General features: G+C 36.9%; 1 protein-coding gene across 4 annotated transcripts in view; it reads left to right on the plus strand.

Moving 5' to 3' along the window:
* The window catches only part of LOC129262178 (uncharacterized), a 41,768-nt gene that overhangs the window by 16,815 nt on the left and 5,483 nt on the right, over positions 1 to 19,470 (plus strand). For 2 of the 4 annotated variants that reach the window (XM_064102068.1, XM_064102072.1), the window contains 16 exons: positions 97 to 253; positions 1,399 to 1,499; positions 2,037 to 2,100; positions 4,496 to 4,681; positions 5,478 to 5,729; positions 6,437 to 6,629; positions 7,965 to 8,164; positions 9,065 to 9,207; positions 9,698 to 9,783; positions 10,703 to 10,806; positions 11,748 to 11,889; positions 13,368 to 13,403; positions 14,322 to 14,387; positions 16,009 to 16,164; positions 17,343 to 17,560; positions 18,233 to 18,360. In XM_064102068.1, coding sequence (XP_063958138.1) covers positions 97 to 253; positions 1,399 to 1,499; positions 2,037 to 2,100; positions 4,496 to 4,681; positions 5,478 to 5,729; positions 6,437 to 6,629; positions 7,965 to 8,164; positions 9,065 to 9,207; positions 9,698 to 9,783; positions 10,703 to 10,806; positions 11,748 to 11,889; positions 13,368 to 13,403; positions 14,322 to 14,387; positions 16,009 to 16,164; positions 17,343 to 17,560; positions 18,233 to 18,360 — 2,232 coding nt within the window. The remainder of the gene's footprint in view (positions 1 to 96; positions 254 to 1,398; positions 1,500 to 2,036; positions 2,101 to 4,495; positions 4,682 to 5,477; positions 5,730 to 6,436; positions 6,630 to 7,964; positions 8,165 to 9,064; positions 9,208 to 9,697; positions 9,784 to 10,702; positions 10,807 to 11,747; positions 11,890 to 13,367; positions 13,404 to 14,321; positions 14,388 to 16,008; positions 16,165 to 17,342; positions 17,561 to 18,232; positions 18,361 to 19,470) is intronic. The other 2 variants (XM_064102080.1, XM_064102088.1) reach the window with 1 other exon arrangement.

Consider the following 19,470-nt stretch of genomic DNA (forward strand, 5'->3'; position numbering starts at 1 on the left):
AGTCTAAACATTTTTTGAGGGGACGCCAGAATCCACTGTCTGGAAATAAATCTGTATAGCACTTGAATATTGTTTATGGTCCTATTTTCATTCCAGCTGTCTCGTAAAGAGAGGTGCCGACATCAATATAGAAGATAAATTCAGCATGCGAGCAGATGACATTGCTAGCCGTTGTGATCATTTTGAGTGTCGTGACCTCATCCGTAGCCTTCGACATCAACGATGCATCATGCTGAGCCAGTATGTGAGGAAGGTGAGTTGATTTCTAGTCATTATGTATTAATTACTTATTTGGCAATTCAAAAGACATTTATATAATTTACAATATCAATTTTAATTCATGAAATGAAAGAGATCGTATTACAAATGTGGTTTTTAGTAGCAGTCCGCCCAGGGCATCATTTGGTGGCCAGGAAAGAAATGGGGAAATCTAATTACTGTCATCTGGGTCCCGTAACACAAAGGTTAGCGATTAATCGTAAGACTGAGTTTTTTTTATTGATTGTACATTGTAGTCAATGGAATCAGTCGTAGAAAAGTGTTCAACGATTATTGCTAAGCTTTGTGTTACGGGCCCCTGGTGCGTGTTTCATAAAGCTGTTTGTAAGTTACGAGTGACTTTACCAATGACTGGTATCCTTTCTTTTGGTAAAAGCACACACCAGATTTTCATTGCTGCTTATTTAGTTCCTAAGAAAGGATCATCAGTCGTTCCTAAAGTCGCTCGTGAAGCATCCACCAAGTCTCCCTTTAAAACTACATCTCTCAACAATTTTCTATAGGTCGCACACATGTAATCATTTTCGCAAATGGGCTTTTGTTAGAAATTGACAACTGGAAATGGACAAAAAATAAACAAGTGTTTCAAATTACACCATTGAAATTTGTAACCCTTTTCTTTTCGTAGTAATATCCTCCTTAACCAGATAAGATGAAGGCCTGTTACCCAGGAATCCAGGGACCTATTCAATGGATATTTACAAGTCAAGGCCCTTTCTGCATCCTGCTAACCTTTCACTGTGTATTGTTTAAATCCTACATGGGAATCCAACAGCCGAAATCACTTTGAAATGAACAGGAAATGAGAGTGATTAGATATTGAGACAGGCATGGAAATGCTACGGGCAATTTGCAATGTGACAGTTGTTGGGGGAATAAAGGATTCAATTATTTTTTTGTTGGATTATGCCGATTATTTGGGCAAAAGGTATGCATGCTCACATCAAGTCGTGTTTTGACGGTAGAAAAATGTTTGTTTGGTGATTCTATGATAAGGAAGTCCCTTGAACCTGTTTCATTAAACTTGTTATGAACAACAAATGCATGAATCGCTGTACAGATGTGATAGATTTTCTTTGCATATTTATTTATTGGCACACTTTGAATCTCGATTTAAAGGGAAACTTGTCACCAAACGATGCCAGAGTGAAATTCACGGATCATTTCAACATTGACAACGATGGATTAACCCTTATCATGGCCGCTGCTAAAGCAAACAGGTAATCCCACTCTGATCCTCTATAACCCTATACACAGCCCTTCTTAATCCAAAGGGCACTTTCATGCACATTTGATCCCAAGAGTACCCGTAGATGACAAGGAATTATTCAGACTTGAATATACCAGGAAGTTCATTTTGTGTTCACACACACACATACACCCCCCCCCCTAAACACACACACCTGAACTAGCATCAAGACTCTTGTACATGTATTCCTATTCTTTCCCCAAGGTTTTTGAAACTTTTGGAACCACAAGCAAACGAGATGTTGAAGAACGTAGAGACCTAGTGGTTATGTAATAATTGTAACAATAAAACCAAATGTCTGTCCCTGCAGAGTATTATGCCAAGGTGCCTACATGCTTATCATTGTAATGATCTGATTGGAATGGTTCATTTGAAAATAAACCAAAGGTCTGTGCTTGCAGAGTATCATGCCAAGGTGCCTACATGCTTATCATTGTGATGATCTGATTGGGAATGGTTCATTTGAAAATAATACTCATTGGATTGACCTTGCCCTTTATTTGTACAGATGTGACAATCTGAGCATCCTGTTGAAGGAAAAGAATTGCCCGGTCGATGCCCAGCATCATTTGGTAAGTTTTATCAATTAGTCCAGGGGGTTGTTTCATAAAACTGTTCGTAAGCTAAAAGCGTATTTATGTAAGAACGACTGGTGAACCTTTCTTACTCGCTAAACCATCGCCAGTGAACATTTTGTTGTGTATTATTTACCACAAGAAAGGATCACCAGTCGTTCTTAGTTTACAAATAGCTCTATGAAACACCCACCTGATCAATGCAGGGGGGACGTCAAGTACGGTGTTAAAATCTGGTGTTGGTGTTGTGAAAACACCAGCCACAACACCGTACTTGACATGAGTTGACAGCTGATGTTGACGATCTTGAAATGAGGCTGGTGTTGAGATCGACCTTGGAAAATATGACATATTTTCAGCAGTTTGTGTTGAGCACTGATGTTGAACGTGATCTGTTGAACTGAGCATCACTGCTGGTGTTGACGATCTATGTGTAAAATTTCCCATTTCATCAACACTAACCTCCCAGGGATTGGGAAAATTGTAATTTCAATTTTGGTGTTGATGATCTAAAGTTCACAAACAGGCAGTGAACAGGATGAAACATCCCAGTAAAACTAGCAATAACAGTTAAGATGAGTGCAAATCTTTAGAGCTTTATACATTTTAATGAACAATAATAAGACTTTGGGATTCTTGAAGTGATTTTAGACTTTGCATTCTGTATGATGGGATTTTACTGCAATTTCTCCCCGATTTCACTTTGGTCATCGAGACTTCTCACATAAAGTTGAGACGATCAGCAGTGCAGCGCATAGGCGTGACGTCATTAGCTATCGATGACTCAATCGGTATCATTGCTCTGAACCCAGTTCGGTGTTAGAGCTTGTTTCAACAGCCTTTTCATGCACTCAACACCAACACCGAACACTGACTTGTACCCAGTGGGAACAAAAACTCCACAACACCATAACTAGCGATGCTAGGGGTGTTACACAGAGATTGGGTTTGGCATGTACCCATTTAGGTCAGATCACCCCGTGGTGTATCAATTATTATCCCTGAAGTTATTGATAGCTAGGTTGGTATCGTTTCCTATGTACATAACGTCTGCTTTAGAGCCCAGTTCAGCAACCTCTTAATAGACCTTGAATCCAACGTTATTACCCAAAATTGTATAAGTTACCAAAATGACATTATTATTTCCATGACATTGCCAATTTTAGGATTTTGATGTTTGATATTTCTTGTTAAGCATTACACACATATCAGTCCGGCATGGGTATTCAAATTCTTCCCAATACCCGTCTTTATTTCTTTTACTGTATCTTGCCTGGCGTTACGTACATACTTTTAAAAATAATGTTTGTCAATGTGTTTTATTTGAATTTTAATAATGTGCAATTTGATATATTGAATGTGCAATATTCTCTCAACGGTTTTTTCCATGAGGGCTCGCATGCCTCTGGGCAATAGTACTGAATTTTACTTTTGCGAGCCCTGGCCCATGGAAAAACCGTTTTCTTACTCTTTTATTCTTCTCTTTCATTTCTACCTTATCTATATTTAATTATTCAATTTCAAATTGTATTAATGTAATTACATTGTACAATATTTGTATGTTTTTATGGCCAAATAAATAATAATAATAATAATAATAAAATTTAAAAAAAATGAAACACAATGTACAGATACAATGAAAATAGGCAGTGTGGGTAGGTTATTTTACCCTCTCTTCCCTTGCATTTTGTAGGAATTTTTTTAAGGACCATGCATCAAAAGTTATTGGACCAAACCATAAGATGTGATTATGTTGTCCTGAATGGGTCATAAATGAGTAACATGGGGGTTATGGCTCTGCTTTCTTTCCGAGGGGCTTGGTAACATGGATTGATACCATCCCAAAGGGCACTAGCACATCGATGTTGTTGTGATCCTGGGATTTCATATCAACAACTTTGCCATTCTTTCTCCTCCATTTTAAGTCATTGAAGAATAATCAAATATATTATTAACTAGTGCTGGGTATTACAGTTGGATGAGCCTCTAGACATTTTGAATTGATTTACATTTGGTTTATTTGTTAATAAAAACTTGTTGATGGAATTTTTTTTTCATGCGGAAGACTATTTTCTGGCAGGGGAAGGAAATGGTGTTCTAAAGAACCTTTTGATCTTTATATTTGTCATCAAATAGAACTTCAGCCATGACCTATATCAGACCCTCGAAGTGTAACAGACATCTATATTGCATGCTTATGGGGTAAATGGTAAAATCTATATCATGGAGTGGAAGAGATTCAACTCCTAATTATTGGTTGATTAAAGTGTACCATTAAATAGGCATCTAGATAATCAGCATCTCATAAGTGCTTTTTTTATTCTTTTTTTATTCAAGTGAAGATATATTTCCTGACTCTGTTTCATAAATGTTCCGATATTCACTTTTGTAGAATGGACGAACAGCTCTCACGATGGCTGCTATCGACGGAAACGCAAATGTTATCCAGACCTTACTGAATCATAATGCACTGACCACGATTCCTGACGTAGAGGGCAGGCTTGCACTTCATTACGCATCTATCCACGGCCATATAGACTGTGTACAGGTCATTGTTGAATCTACTCAGGGCCTACATGTAAGTTGAATCAGTTGCATGATAATTAGTGATTGTAGGTATTCTAGTAAGATTAAAGTCGCATACATTGCCGGCACCACCCTCTAAGAGATTCTCACCACAGAGTGGTCTTGCTGTGTACTGCGATGTCATGGCAATGATAACAAGAAAGGATGATAATAATAGCTGGATTTATAAAGCGCTTTTGCCCGAGGATACAAAGTGCTGCCTATTAATACCCGGCTTTTGCTGTGATGCCATATAGGAGTATTCAAGGTATTTCTTCCTACTGGGTACCCATTCACCTCACCTGGGTTTATTGCCGCACAATGTGGGTAAGTTTCTTGCTGAAGAAAAATACGCCTTGGTTGGGAATCAAACACATGTCCCTCAGATTAAAAGACAAGGGTCATGATTATTAAACCACGACGCCCCCACAAATCAGGGAAAAAAATCTTGAAGCGAATTTCTTTCTCAGATTTCACCCAATGCTTGCAAGACTTTACACACACATTCGTCATTGATGGAAGGGATGTGCAAGACATTTCTTTTTCAATGTGATGGATACTGCATTGCCATGGTAATGGCAAAATATGGCAATCAATCAGAAATTTCTTGCAGAATGAACTACTTACCAGCTCATGTCCAATGCTCTTGAGTCATGGCACAAATTGTTTTCAGATTAGAGATGTGCAAAACACAATTTTAATGTGTCAAGTTTCTGTTACCAAAAATCTGTCATGATAGGGCAGGAGTGAAAACCGCCTTCGGTGACATTTCTAATTATGTTTAATATCATGATCGTTGCTTTCTATAGGGTTTATACAAAGCCTTCCATCTTGCCAAAGATCCATCTATCAAGGACCTCCTCCGTGGTGCCCTGGAGAGACGTCAGCGTGAGATCACCAATCCTACCCTCTTTGAGTGTGCTATGAACGGCGATGCTTCCAAAATCTATTGTTTACTAGAAGAAGGAGATGATGTCAATCCGTTGACTGGGTCGGGCGACTGGCCGGTCTACATGGCAGTGGGCAATGGACATTTTGAAGTCGTTAAGCTTCTTCAACAGGTACTTTTGCATTTGTTTCTAATCGGTATTAGTTTATAGGAATTCAATGAAATGTGTACGTCCAATTACCCTCCATGTGGCACATTTCTGAAGGGATTTGTCTCTATTTTCCTGGTGGTGGGTGTTCCTAAACGCTGTTTATAAGTTACAGGTTACGTAACAAACAACTGGTGAGCCTTTCTTGTGGTAAATGATACACACCACATTTTCACTGATGTTAATTTAGCGCCCAAAAAAGGATCACCAGTAACACAAACAGCTTTATGAAACACCCCCACTAGTTCATATGAGAAGATGCCGTGGGCTTTGATCATCTTAAGCGGTTTATGATGTTGAGTAAGAATCGAGGGGGAAAAATGGGGTCTGACAAACAGAAGGTCATTTATATCACAGAATCTCCGTTCTGTTATTCAAGTGAGTGATAAAAATTCAATTTTTAACATGAAATCATTTAAAAGTAATGATCATGATAATAGATGTGATTTCAAAGGTGCCAAATCTAGTTAAGTCTAAATGCTCAAGGCACAAATGGGAGAAACTAAACAACATCAAATTATATATTATACAAATAAGTCTTAAGTTTTACGTTAGTTGGAATACATTACTCTAAAGATTAAGGAGACTGAGAAACTCATTTTGGCACTATATATTCCAGTTTCTTAGTTTATCATCTGCTTTCTTGCTCTCCCTCTCTCTCTCTTTATCAGTTTGGTGGTGATATATGGAGCCTTCATTCTACCACAAGATCCAGTGTTCTCCACGTAGCCTGCTCCAGAGGGCTCCAGGAGATCGTCCGGTACCTCCTCTACTATTGCCATCCTAACGATACAAACCACACCATTGATATCAACGCTGTCAACAAGGTCGGAGTTTCCGCTCTTCAACTTGCCGCCTCTAAAGGTATGCTCACCCAAATTAAGAATTATCAAAGTGCAGATTCATATCAAGTTATGATCAAGTTGTATTTCCATGAAGAACGGTTTTGTCCTTAAGCTGATGCGTATGTAGCATGGTTTTATTCTTATTCCATTTTCATTGTATGATGTCTCTTGAATCAGCCAAATTCATTGCTGAATGATTGTTAGTTCTCCATTGTTAAAAGTGTAGATAAAGCTCTTGTTTTAGAAATTCTTGCCTGGCTATATAAATTGTGATCCAACACCAACACCAAACCCAGATTAGGTGTTAGAGCGATAAAAGGCAATATATATTTTCCTCCAACACCACCACCAAACCAAGATTAGGTTTTCGAGCGATAAAAGGCAATATAAATTGTTCTTCCAATACCAACACCACCACCAAACCAAGATTAGGTGTTAGAGTGATAAAAGGCAATATAAATTGTTCTTCCAACACCAACACCACCACCAAACCAAGATTAGGTGTCAGTGCGATAAAAGGTAATATTAATTTTTCTTCCAACACCAACACCACTACCAAACCAAGATTAGGTGTTAGAGTGATAAAAGGCAATATATATTGTTCTTCCAATACCAACACCACCACCAAACCAAGATTAGGTATTAGAGTGATAAAAGGCAATATAAATTGTTCTTCCAACACCAACACCACCACCAAACCAAGATTAGGTTTTCGAGCGATAAAAGGCGATATAAATTGTTCTTCCAATACCAACACCACCACCAAACCAAGAGTAGGTGTTAGAGCAATAAAAGGCAATATAAATTGTTATTCCAACACCAACACCACCACCAAACCAAGATTAGGTGTCAAGAGATAAAAGGCAATATAAATTTTTTTTCCAACACCAACACCACTACCAAACCAAGATTAGGTGTTAGAGTGATGAAAGGCGATATAAATTGTTCTTACAATACCAACACCACCACCAAACCAAGATTAGGTGTTAGAGCGATAAAAGGCAATATAAATTGTTCTTCCAACACCAACACCACCACCAAACCAAGATTAGGTGTCAGAGAGATAAAAGGCAATATAAATTTTTCTTCCAACACCAACACCACTACCAAACCAAGATTAGGTGTTAGAGTGATAAAAGGCAATATAAATTGTTCTTCCAACACCAGCACTAACACCAAACCAAGATTAGGTGTTCGAGCAATAGAAAGCAATATAAATTGTTCTTCCAACATTATCACCAACACCAAACCAAGATTAATTGTTGGATTGATAGAAGGCAATATGAATTGTTCTTCAACACCAACACCAAACTTGAAATCACCTGTTTGGTGTCTTTTGGTATCTCCTTTTCAGGTCATAGCGTCATAGTGAAGATGCTGTTGGAGCACGGGGCCAGCGCGGCCATCATAGATGACCAGGGAAGACTGTACAAGTGTGTGGAGTATGAGGGTGTCCAGGCACTCATTGAGAAACACAGGAAGAACAGGACAGAGAGGACCATGCTAGGCATCAAGGATAAGAAGAGATTTAAACACCTCAAGAAGATGTGGCAGGTATGTAGATCATGATGATTTAAACAACTTACAAAAAGATAACTGAAGATAATTGACAATTTATACAATATCAGATGTGCCCGGTATGTAGGTCTTGATGATTTAAAAAAAACTTAAGAGATTGAAACAACTCAAAATATGTGGCAGGTATGTAGATCTTGACAATATACTGTAAACAACTTAAGATGTGGTCGGTATGTAGAACTAAAAAAAATAAAAATAAACATCTCTCAAAGAGATTAAACAACTCATGAAGATGTGGCAACTTATTACTCAAAAAGATGTGAAAATTTTGACTTATACAGTATTGACAATTTAAACAACTTACGATGTGGCAGGTATGTAGGTCTTGATGATTTTAACAACTTAAGAAGATATTTAAACTTAAACGTCTCAATAAGTTGTGGCAGGTTTGTAGAACTGAATGATTTTAACAACCTACAAAGATATGGCTGGTATGAAAAACTTGATGATTTAAACAATTCAAGAAGATGTGAGAGGTATGAAGAACTTAAAGAAAAGATAACTCAAGAAGATGTGATATGTATGTAGATCTTGATGATTTAAACAACTCACAAAGAGATTTAACAACTCAAGAAGATGTGACAGGTATGTAGAACTGATTGATATAATATGTGGCATGTATGTAGAATTTGATTATTTAAACAACTTAAGAAGATGTGGAAGGGTATGAAGAATTTGATGATTTAAACTACCAAAACGGAGATATAAACAACTCAAGAAGACGTTGCATTATCAGATTCTCTATTTCAAAGTATTCCTCAAACACCACAGACCTGACCAGCTTGTTTTAACCAAGAGATAGAATTAGATTTAAAGTCCTTATAGCAATGATAGGATGCAGCTATTGGATTGACCGTTTCGTTTGTCTCTCCACAGCCCAAGTTTGACCACAATCTACGCAATAAAGCCGGAGACACACCCCTGATGGCAGCCTGTCTCTATGGTCGACTGGAGGTGGTCAAGTTCTTCTTGGAAACGGCCGTCCAGAACATGGAGGAAGAGGAAGGGGACTTTGAAAGGTAGAGTGGTCTGTAAGATCTTGATAGAATTTGATGAGCCAGAATGATTTCGATGTAACAAAGGGTTTTCCATAGACTCAAGCCTTCATATATGTGTGGTCAATCTCCAACGGGTTAAACATAAAGGTGCCTTGAAGTCACTGGACTTTGAACCACAATGTCTTGGTTTCATATCCGACTGCAAAACTCACGACCTTTGGCAAGGCATTTATCTACATATGCCGCTCTCCTTCCAGGTGTAGGATACCCAGTAGGAAATAATTCCTTGAATGCTTGAACATGGTAGCCATGCAAAAGTATGCAGGTCTTGAAACATCGTATTGAGCGTTATAAAAATGTTGCCTCGTATCATTTTTGTCATGATTCAGGAACCTTCTTAGAATTTTGCTTAAATGTTTTTATTGATAATCAGGCCAAGGAGATAGAAACATGAATATGGTGTTTCAGAGACCTTTTCAGAATATTGCTAATATATATTTTTTTTATTCAGGTCAATGAGATGGAGACGTGAATCTGACAATGATTCAGGGACCTTCTTGGAATCTTGCTCACCGGGTACCTCAAGGAAAAATAGAGGTTTGATTAACTTTTACACAGTATGTTGAAATACATTGATAGAATATCACCATCATTTTTTAAAATGTATAGAAGTTTTTTTTTTTTTTTAAATAAATCCCCAAGTCTTTGAATCATTGGCGGCGGAAGCCAAAAAATTTTAGGGGGGACCACGAAAATTTTTGACAAGCAAAAACAAAAAATAAAAAAAATAAAGGGTCATCAACAAAAATCTTTAGGGGGAACGCTGGGAAAAAAAATTGACAAGCAAAAAAAAAAATTTAGTTTCTCTCCCCCCACCTAAAATTTAGGGGGGGGGGGGACACGTCCCCCCCGTTTCCGCCACCTCTGCTTTGAATGTGTATCATATGCTGTTTAAACAAGAAAAAGGAAAATGAACGCAATACAAAGCATTCAATTAAAACATGAGGCAAATCTAGGTGCTACCTAATAGCTAGGATCATTAAAAAACAATACAATTGAAACGAATTGCCCTTATGTACAAATTTAGGAGTATGTTCAATTTTGGAATTGAATATACTGAATTTAACAGGCTCCTGTGTTGTTTCTCATTGACCGTGTGTTATAAATGGCTAATCTTAAAAATATACCTTTTGCGACAATTATTAGTATATATAGAGGATGAATTAGCCTATAATTTCATCTGTGAAGAGAAACTAAAATGTTTATTGAGAGGAAAGGGGCCTGTTTTGCTACTTGGTAACATAATTATTGTGATATCAATGTATCCATAGTGAATTAGTGTGGTAAAATTCAAGTAGGCCTATATTACAAGACTACACAGCTGAAAATGGTGCATAATGGGTAGTAAATCTGGCCAGATAGGGGTAGTTGAGGACTTGGGGAGGGGCTATTAAGGCTGCTGGTGTGTAAGCCCTCTAAGAATGTCACACTTTGCTTTTTTATTTTCTCTTCACAGCATCACTAGACTACATGGAATGTTCAACGGATTTTAGCGACTATGAGGATACGTCCGCCTTCCATCCTTCTCGCTTTGATCTGTATCCCAATATACCATCACAGGTAAATACATCCAAACCTCCTTAGAAAGCACCCAGGGAGAGACAAATAAAAACAAGCCGTAAAGGGGAATCCAGCCTTGGCCATAAAATGTTGTGTTGGGAAGGAGAAAAATAAATTAAACAGAATAGTGAAAGTTTGAAAGAAATCGGAGAAGCAATAAGAAAGTTATAGCTGCTTTAAAATTGAGATCACTAATAGTATGTAGATTTCAAATTGGCAACTGGGTAAGTAAATTATGACAAGGGGCAAGGACAACTTTTCCATAGGCCATGTACTTTATTATCAGGGATTTGTGGTTTTCTCCTAAGTACCCATTCCCCTGGGGCAGTAATCTAAATATAACCCAGTTAGTATATTGTTTTATGTCCTCATGAAAGAAAAATATAATTTGAAATAAAACTTTTGGGAAAAATGACATTTTAGCCATAATATGTATTGGAGTACATGGAAGAGTAGTCCTTGCCTTACATCACTATGACATCCCATATGCGGCCAATTTGAAGTCTCCATGGGTATAGTGATTACCAATTTTTAAAACTTTTAAAAATTCATAACTTTCTTTTTGTTTGTCCAATATTGTTCAAACTTTCACCTATCAACTTGTCTGATTTTTCTTTTTCTTATAAAAACAAGTTTTTATTTGGGTTGGATTCCCCTTTAAGGAGCAGGTGGTTCCTGTACTATTATGTTTCATTGGGAAATGTGTAGTAAAAAAAAATAAATGGAATGTCATTTTCTAAACAAATTGAAAATAGTTTTTATTCTACCTTCTTTACCCTCAGCATTAACACCCCCCTTCCCAGTTTAAGAGCACTCTAAAGACCCATCTGTTTTCCCTAATATTATATGGATACTGTTTGTCATTTAGATGTATGAATATCCGAAGGATTGATTTTTCGTGCATTATTTTTGTTTCATTATTTTGTGTAAACACCCCTCAGGACATGTCCAGTGATTCTGACTCGAACGTGACCGTTGAGAGTCTGCGGAAGAGAAGGAGGACTGGAGGAAAGGCTGGTAGCAGACAGTGTTTATCAGACACGGAGACCCTGGATACACTCTCACGGCTTCCAGTAGGATTAGGTAAGCGTGCCTTTAGAGATGAACTCCAAGGCCCGTATTCTGAACTCGGGTTTGAATCAGACCTTTGTCTCACACTGTGTTGAAGTTATGGGAAGCCAAAAATGTCCAAATTGCATACTTTTACATTATTTGTTTCTCATCTTTGCTGGGATCTTTCCTCATGTATTTATGATAACGTGAACTATTTCAGTAATTGTTCCCAGTTAGTTATGAATGATTTGAGTGCCAAATGATCAGACAAATTGAACTTGCACTGTTAGAGCTGCCTTTCACAATGGGCTGTCCATAGTTAAACAACAGCTTTAGACCGGGGCCCCGTCTTACAAAGAGTTACGACTGATCCAATCAATCGTAACTCTATGGAAATCCATCAGTGTCATAATTTTTTCTACATGAAATAAATTTGCAAAATGTCCTTTGTAAACAAAGGAGAACACACCAAATTGTCAAGAAATCAATGAATTTATGGATATACATTCATGTCTAGAACTTTTTTGAACAAATAAGCAGTTTATATGTTGACTTTGCTGGCTTTCCAAAGTTGTGATTGATCGGATCAATTGCAACTCTTTGTAAGATGGGCCCCTGAGTTTGACCCGAGTTCAGAACATGGGCAAAATAGTTGAAGTAAGCGATGATTCTAGAGAAAATCTTTAAAATCAAGGTCAATTGTTACTATATCGTTGTTAATCTTAATCTAGTACTTTTACATAAACTTAACTTGGTGAAATCTTGAAATCTATAAAGCTGAAAAGCAAGCACACTTAAGATCACCAACACATAAAAGCATATGTGGGATTTTGTATCATAAAGGATATTATTGTGGGATTATTTTTTGTTCTAATTTTCCAAACTGACATGACTTGGTGGCGATTTGAATATTGTGGTTAATAATTAGTATTTTTTTCTCATTTCAATTTTCTTTTGAAAAAAACAGGATAAAGAGTGAGATTCCTTTTTTTGTTTGCATCATGAGAATGAAGGCTTTGACTAAATGAATGTTTCTCTATAAATATCGAAGCATATCAATATATGGTCATTCTCTATCCCCCTCTTGCCCCTCTCACTCTCTCTCTCTCTCTTTTGCTCTCTCATTGTATTAAATTTGACACATTTCTCAGACATTTCACAAAGGGTGATACAAGTATTCGGAAAAGGAAGACTTCAATGATATTCATGGAGAATTAAAAAAAAGTACTTTCTGAAAGTCTCCCACCCCTTCCTCTCTTCATTTGTCATGACATATTTGATGCCATCAAGTCTGGTTGTTAATCAACAAATCTCACCAGAATGGCAATATTAAAAAAATAGTTTTATTACATGGACTTTATGTCATATAATTCAATGGAATATTTAGCGTTCGTGAATTTTTTGTGTGCTTTCTCTCTTTTTTTCATGAATTTAGATTTTTGTGTAGATTTGTATTGCATTTCCAAAAAAATATATATATAATGGGTGATTGATTGTTCTATCTTTAGCTTATGAAAGACTGCACTCAATTTCAGAAGAGAGAGGTATATATTGTGTATTAGTAGCATGTTGTTTGCTTTTTTTACAAGATGTGTATTATCTTGTACAAAGCATGTGTATTCATAATTTCAGCATGTATGACTATATATATTTTTCATATATTACATATTTTTATGAATGCCCTTTGTTGTGGGACTTTTTTAAGTTGATTTTACTTATGTTTATTATGATTTTGAATAATTTAATGTCATTTCATTATTTTCATATTTATTACATTTAACTGTGTAAAATTGTGTATGCATGTTTAAATAATGTTTTATGGTAATAATCTACTATGATTTGGGATAATAAGTATTATTATTAAGCAACTCACGAAGGCGAAAGAGTAGAAATGAATGGTCAGTTGTATCAAATTTTATTTGATGCCCAATATTATATATGTATATTTCCTTCTTGGAAAAATTGTTTTGCATTTTGTGTTTTTATGCAAACACTATTGAAGTCAGTGTTTTGTTTTTTTGGTGTGTTTGTGTTTCTATAAAAAAAGGAACTTACATCGATTGATAAAAAAATATGTATCTTTTATATTACTCTGTATCTATTACAATGACATGATTATTAATTTTTTGGTTTAGAACTTTGGACTTAAAATCTGGGCCCAGTCTTACAAAGACATGTGATTGATTTTATCAGTCTCAATACCGGAAAGCCGGACATCAATGTCGCCATTCTTCATAGGAAATGTGTATAACACCCCTTTGAAAATGGGGCGAACTTTTCACAGACTTGTCATAACAATGATACATGTGTGAGTATACATCGCAACTAGGAATACTATGAATGGATATTTGCATTCTAGATGTTGGGTTTATTGGCTCTCCATAGATATGATTGATTGAATCAATCGCAACTCTTTCAGAAGACAGGGCCCTGAGGTATTCTGTATATTTTCATTCGTCTAGGTTCAAGGTATGCTCCCAGTCTTGCATCCATTAGGTCTACATCAATGGCAAGTCTTACTGATACAGGTTAGTTCCATACCGTTAGATTGTCTTCAACTGTTAACACAATGCTGGTCAGTCCCATAAAGTCATATTCATGTGTTTAGCTTACAAAATGCTGGTCAGTCCCATACAGTCATATTCATGTCTTTAGCTTACACAATGCTGGTCGGTCCAATAAGTCATATTCATGTCTTTAGCTAACAAAACGCTGGTCAGTCCCATAAAGTCATATTCATGTCCTTAGCCAACATAATGCTGGCTGGTCTGATACATGAGCAGTGTTCTCTCTAGCTTACATGTTAAAGATATTCTAGATATTCCTGTGTATTGAATTTGCTAAATAATCTTCAATTTAGAAAGTTACTTTCATTTTTGTGTCCCATATTGTTATCTACTACCTTTCACTACCTTTTTTTTTTTTTTTTTTTTTTTTTTGGGGGGGGAGGGTTCATAAGTAGATTTGTTTCCATTTATGTCTTTAGATATATACTGTTTTTACACGCTGCATCGGCTTGCTGTGCAGAACCATGAGCCGATGCAGAATCTGCTTTTTTGTTGCATGTAAACGCAGTTAACTTGCATTGGCTCTCGGTTCAGAATCGGCAAATTTGCACCACCAAAATAGTAGGATCAGAATCGAGAGGCGATGAAGAATCTGCTATTTTTCTACGTGTAAACACGCGGGTTTCAATTACGTTACCATTATGACATACTTGTAAGCGCTCGGATCCAGCGTTGTCTTCATTATGACGTATGTTGTTGGTGCGCGGATATTTCATCCACTGAACTGTGAGTTTGCCCCGTGAACCAATTCTGTACCGCGAGCTATGACATCGTGTGAACTCGATGCAAGATAACCCAAAAGCCGATTCTGCAATGCGAGCCGATGCTGCGTGTAAGCGCGGTAATAATCTGGTTCCATTGCTATGAATATTTATGACATACTGTATCATTGACTGACCGTTCCCTGATATCATTTTTATTAATGAAACATAAATCTGGGCCAATATTAATAATGTCTCTTCTGGACGTTAAATCTGACAGTAATTCATATTTAATAATGACTTGTTCTTGGGCTAATTAAAATGTGGTTTCTTTCTTGTGCCTGAAGTCTGAAGAATGATACTACTATACATGTATAAGTTCCCAAAGTCCAAGGTAAATGTACATGGCTTTCCCAGCATCTAAATTCATCAGCTTTCACTCATATCAAATTGGCCGCAATCGGTATTTTTCTACCCTCTTTCACAGTATGAACAAATAAAAGATTGATATGACATGAGTCAAACTTAAAAAAAAAATTACCTTAAAATGATGCCAATTGACATTATTGATTAGTGATTTTTATAATTTCATTGTTCTGCCAATTTAGAAGTGTAATGATAAGTCTAAACAAAAAACTTTCATTCAGCAATGGGGATCAAAAGGGATCGAGTACTTTAGTACACTTCTCTCTCTCTCTTATCATATATCATGTGTAATTGGCAGTATTTGGGATCAACAGATACTGCAAAATCGCCCCGTACAGGGAACACTATACCACTACTTTCTCATTCCCAGACTAAGTAATGTAATCTTTGATATTTCAAAAATATAGACTTTCCATTTGTAGAATGATTTCATTTTTGTGATTATCGTGATACAGAGTGTCTTTCTCGACCCCCTGATATGGTCTCGATACGATCCTTCAACGCAACCAGTAGCATGTATGGGGGATCAAAAGGGCTTCATTCCAGGACTCCGTCCATGAGTGAAATGTATCTCAACCTCGGTCAACCAACCAGACCAAATATATACCAAGGTAATACATCAGTCCTAGTGCGGATGTTGCTAGATTTTATGACATGGGGTGTTTCACAAAGTTGTAAGATTTAAGATGGAGCGTTGTGGCCTTGTGGATTAGTCTCCGGCCTTTGAAACCAAGGGTCGTGGGTTCAATTCCCAGCCAAGGTTTGATTTCTTACAGCAAGAATTTGATCCACATTGTGCTGCACTCAACCCTGGTGAGGTAAAGAGGTAGCCGGCAGGATTAATTCCTTTAATGCACGAAGTGCCTGTAGCTGCTGGACCTATAGCAGGGGTAATATATAGTGCGCCGTTGAATAGGCAACGAGACAATCAGCACGTCATCTATGCTTATAAATTAAGGTTGATTAATACTTGCATTTGAATTCACTTTTGCATGTGGTGAATTATACATCACGCTCATCTGATGTGCTTTATTGCGTATTAATCGATGCGATTGTGCTTAAAATATCAAATGTGCGTTGGTGCTTCAGCGTGGTGTTAAGTCAGACTTAATTTCTTGTAAAACACACCCTGGTCTTTGTGTATGGCCATTTACATCTGCCACTCTCCAATCAGTAAATGGTTGTTGAGGTTGATGTGCAATTAAAAAAAACTACATGTATTTTCATATTTATCTCATCAGATATAACGTCTCGATAATTCGTGTATTAAATGAAAGAATTTGGCTCAGGGTTTTACTCGCAATACTTGCAAGAGACCAAGGATTTCATTAGTGCAAAGTCTTTCTCAATCCAAATACAAGCTAGATCGGGATGTGGAACTCAGAGTAATACTCATCAGCTATCATATTGCTAACTCTAACCGTACTCTTGGACATGGATACTTAAATTATTATTATCATTTTGTTTGGCATCACCTGTGCCTGGAAGGCGAAAAGTGAACTGAATTTGTGACCCGCAGGTCTCTCCTGATATAACTGATGAGAGGAGTGCAGGAGGACCACGTCACCGAGGTTTCCCCTACGTGCATTTTTTAACATCCTATCCGAGGGATAGAGTGTTTTCCACTGTAATATATCTGCATCTATGGAACAGGGGAGAGACGTTAAATGCACTAGCTTTAGTCGTCGAACCCACGATCTTTGGTTCGACAGGCAGACGCTTTACCATCTGAGCCAACTTTGCTCTCTATCTATCGTCAATTTTCTGTTTGTATCTTTATTCCCCTCAGGATCATCAATCAATCACCTCTGTGCCTCTAACACTCTGGATGGGTGTACATCATTACATAGAGCCGTACAGTGCTCTGATCAAAAGATTGGTCTTGCTGTCCTCACCCTTCTGGTGGACAAGGACGCAACCATCGTCAATGTCCAGAATCATGACGGTCTGACCGCCCTTCACCTGGCCTGCAAGTTGGACAGGAGACAGATGGTCAAGAAACTTTTGGTAAGACCGCAAAGTTATTGTGACGAGAATTTGGGCATATGAACAATAGTAGAGGCAACCGCACACCTTATGATGGGTCTACGACCAGATTTGAGAATAAAAAACGCTTTATCCCTAACCTGAATGGGGTTTTTTGGATGTGAGCTGGGTGGGGGAGGGGGGGCTGACACACCACCCCCCATTGAGATCTAGACCGCCGATCACACGAGCACCCCGAAAATTGGCCGATATTGTAGTGTGTGATGTATTTTACAGGGCTGTATGTTTAAATAATTATATTTTTCTTATATGAGTTAATTATGCTAATTCATATATAAATGATACTTTTTGCTCTTATTAAAGAAAAAGGCTCCTAGAATACTACTTTTGGTGTAAATATCCTTTATAACAGTCGTGTTAATGAAAAAAAAAAAAATCTCCCCATGAAACATGTATTACGGTATACATATTTCTCTTGCAGAAAGTTGAAAATAATACGTTTCCACCTGAAATACCTTTTTAATCCCTCAGAATTTCCTTTTAAGTGCAAGCATCCCTACGATTTCTTTTTTAATAACTTTTAACAGAAACGTTTTGACCATGTGCCTAATAAAGTATGTTGTTTATGTACATTAATGTATGTTAATAATGGTATGTGCTCTATTAATGGAATCAGTTATTTTCCCCCGACAGAGTGTTGACTATATAGACCTCAACATCCGTACCTTGGATGGCAAGCTTCCAGAGGAGATGACTAGATCGGAAAGGTCAAAGGTCGCTAAGATGGTGAAAAATTCAAGAACAAATATTGAGGAAAACAAGTAAGAACTGGCTTTTAAAGGTGAAGTCCATCCCAGAAAATTGTTGATTTCAATCGATAGAGAAAAATCAAACAAACATAACGCTACAAATTTCATCGAAATCGGATGTAAAATAAGAAATTTATGACATTTTAAAATTCGCTTATTCTTCACAAAACAGTTGAATGCCCAACTCAGCGATATGCAAATGAAAGAGTCGATGATGTCCCTCACTCACTATTTCTTTTGTTTTTTATTGTTTGAATTATACAATATTTCAATTTTTACAGATTTGACAATTAGGACCAACTTGACTTAACCATAAGTATTAAAATAATGGTAGTTTCACATGTTCAGGGAGGAATAACATTTTATTTTACATGACAATGAGGAGAAAATTAGAATTTTTCATATTTCATATGATAAAATACAAAGGAAATAGTGAGTGGGTGACGTCATCAGTCTGCCAATTTGCATACCGACCAGGATGAGAATATAACTGTTTTGTGAAATTAAGCGAAACTTTAAAATGTCATAACTTTCTTATTTTACATCCGATTTTGATAACATTTTCAGTGTTTTGCTTGTTGGATTTTTCTCTTTTTATTCAAATTAACTTTTTGTTGGGGTGGACTTGTCCTTTAAGTTTCAATTATACTCACACGCAGAGTAAGAAATAATTTATATTTTTAGGGGCCATCTTTTTTTTCTACATTGGGGAAATTCCGGAATTTGGGGGCTAGTTCTTTCACTGTAATGGGTACTTTTTAGGGGTTACAAGCAATTGTCTAGTAAAAGCAAATATCATGATCCTGCCATAGTTAGAATATTGATTTTCTATAATCTTGAATATTATTTGTGACAGATCTTGGGGCGACTCTAGGAAGAATGGTCGCCCCAAAGCACGCATTTTGGGGGAATTTTAGGGGCGATTTGGGCAGTCATGAGGGTGAAATTGCCCATTGCCCTCCTGACTTTCCTACGCTGCTCACACTTATTCAGATGTGATGCAACATACCCTTTCTGATATTTTCTGGTTTTCAGATTTTAAGCGATAAATCACAATTTCCATGTTTATGAAATATGCAATACATATATATATCTTGCAAAATTGGAGTTTCTCATGATAAT

The sequence above is a fragment of the Lytechinus pictus genome, chromosome 1 (assembly GCF_037042905.1).
Source record: "Lytechinus pictus isolate F3 Inbred chromosome 1, Lp3.0, whole genome shotgun sequence".
Taxonomy (NCBI): domain Eukaryota; kingdom Metazoa; phylum Echinodermata; class Echinoidea; order Temnopleuroida; family Toxopneustidae; genus Lytechinus; species Lytechinus pictus.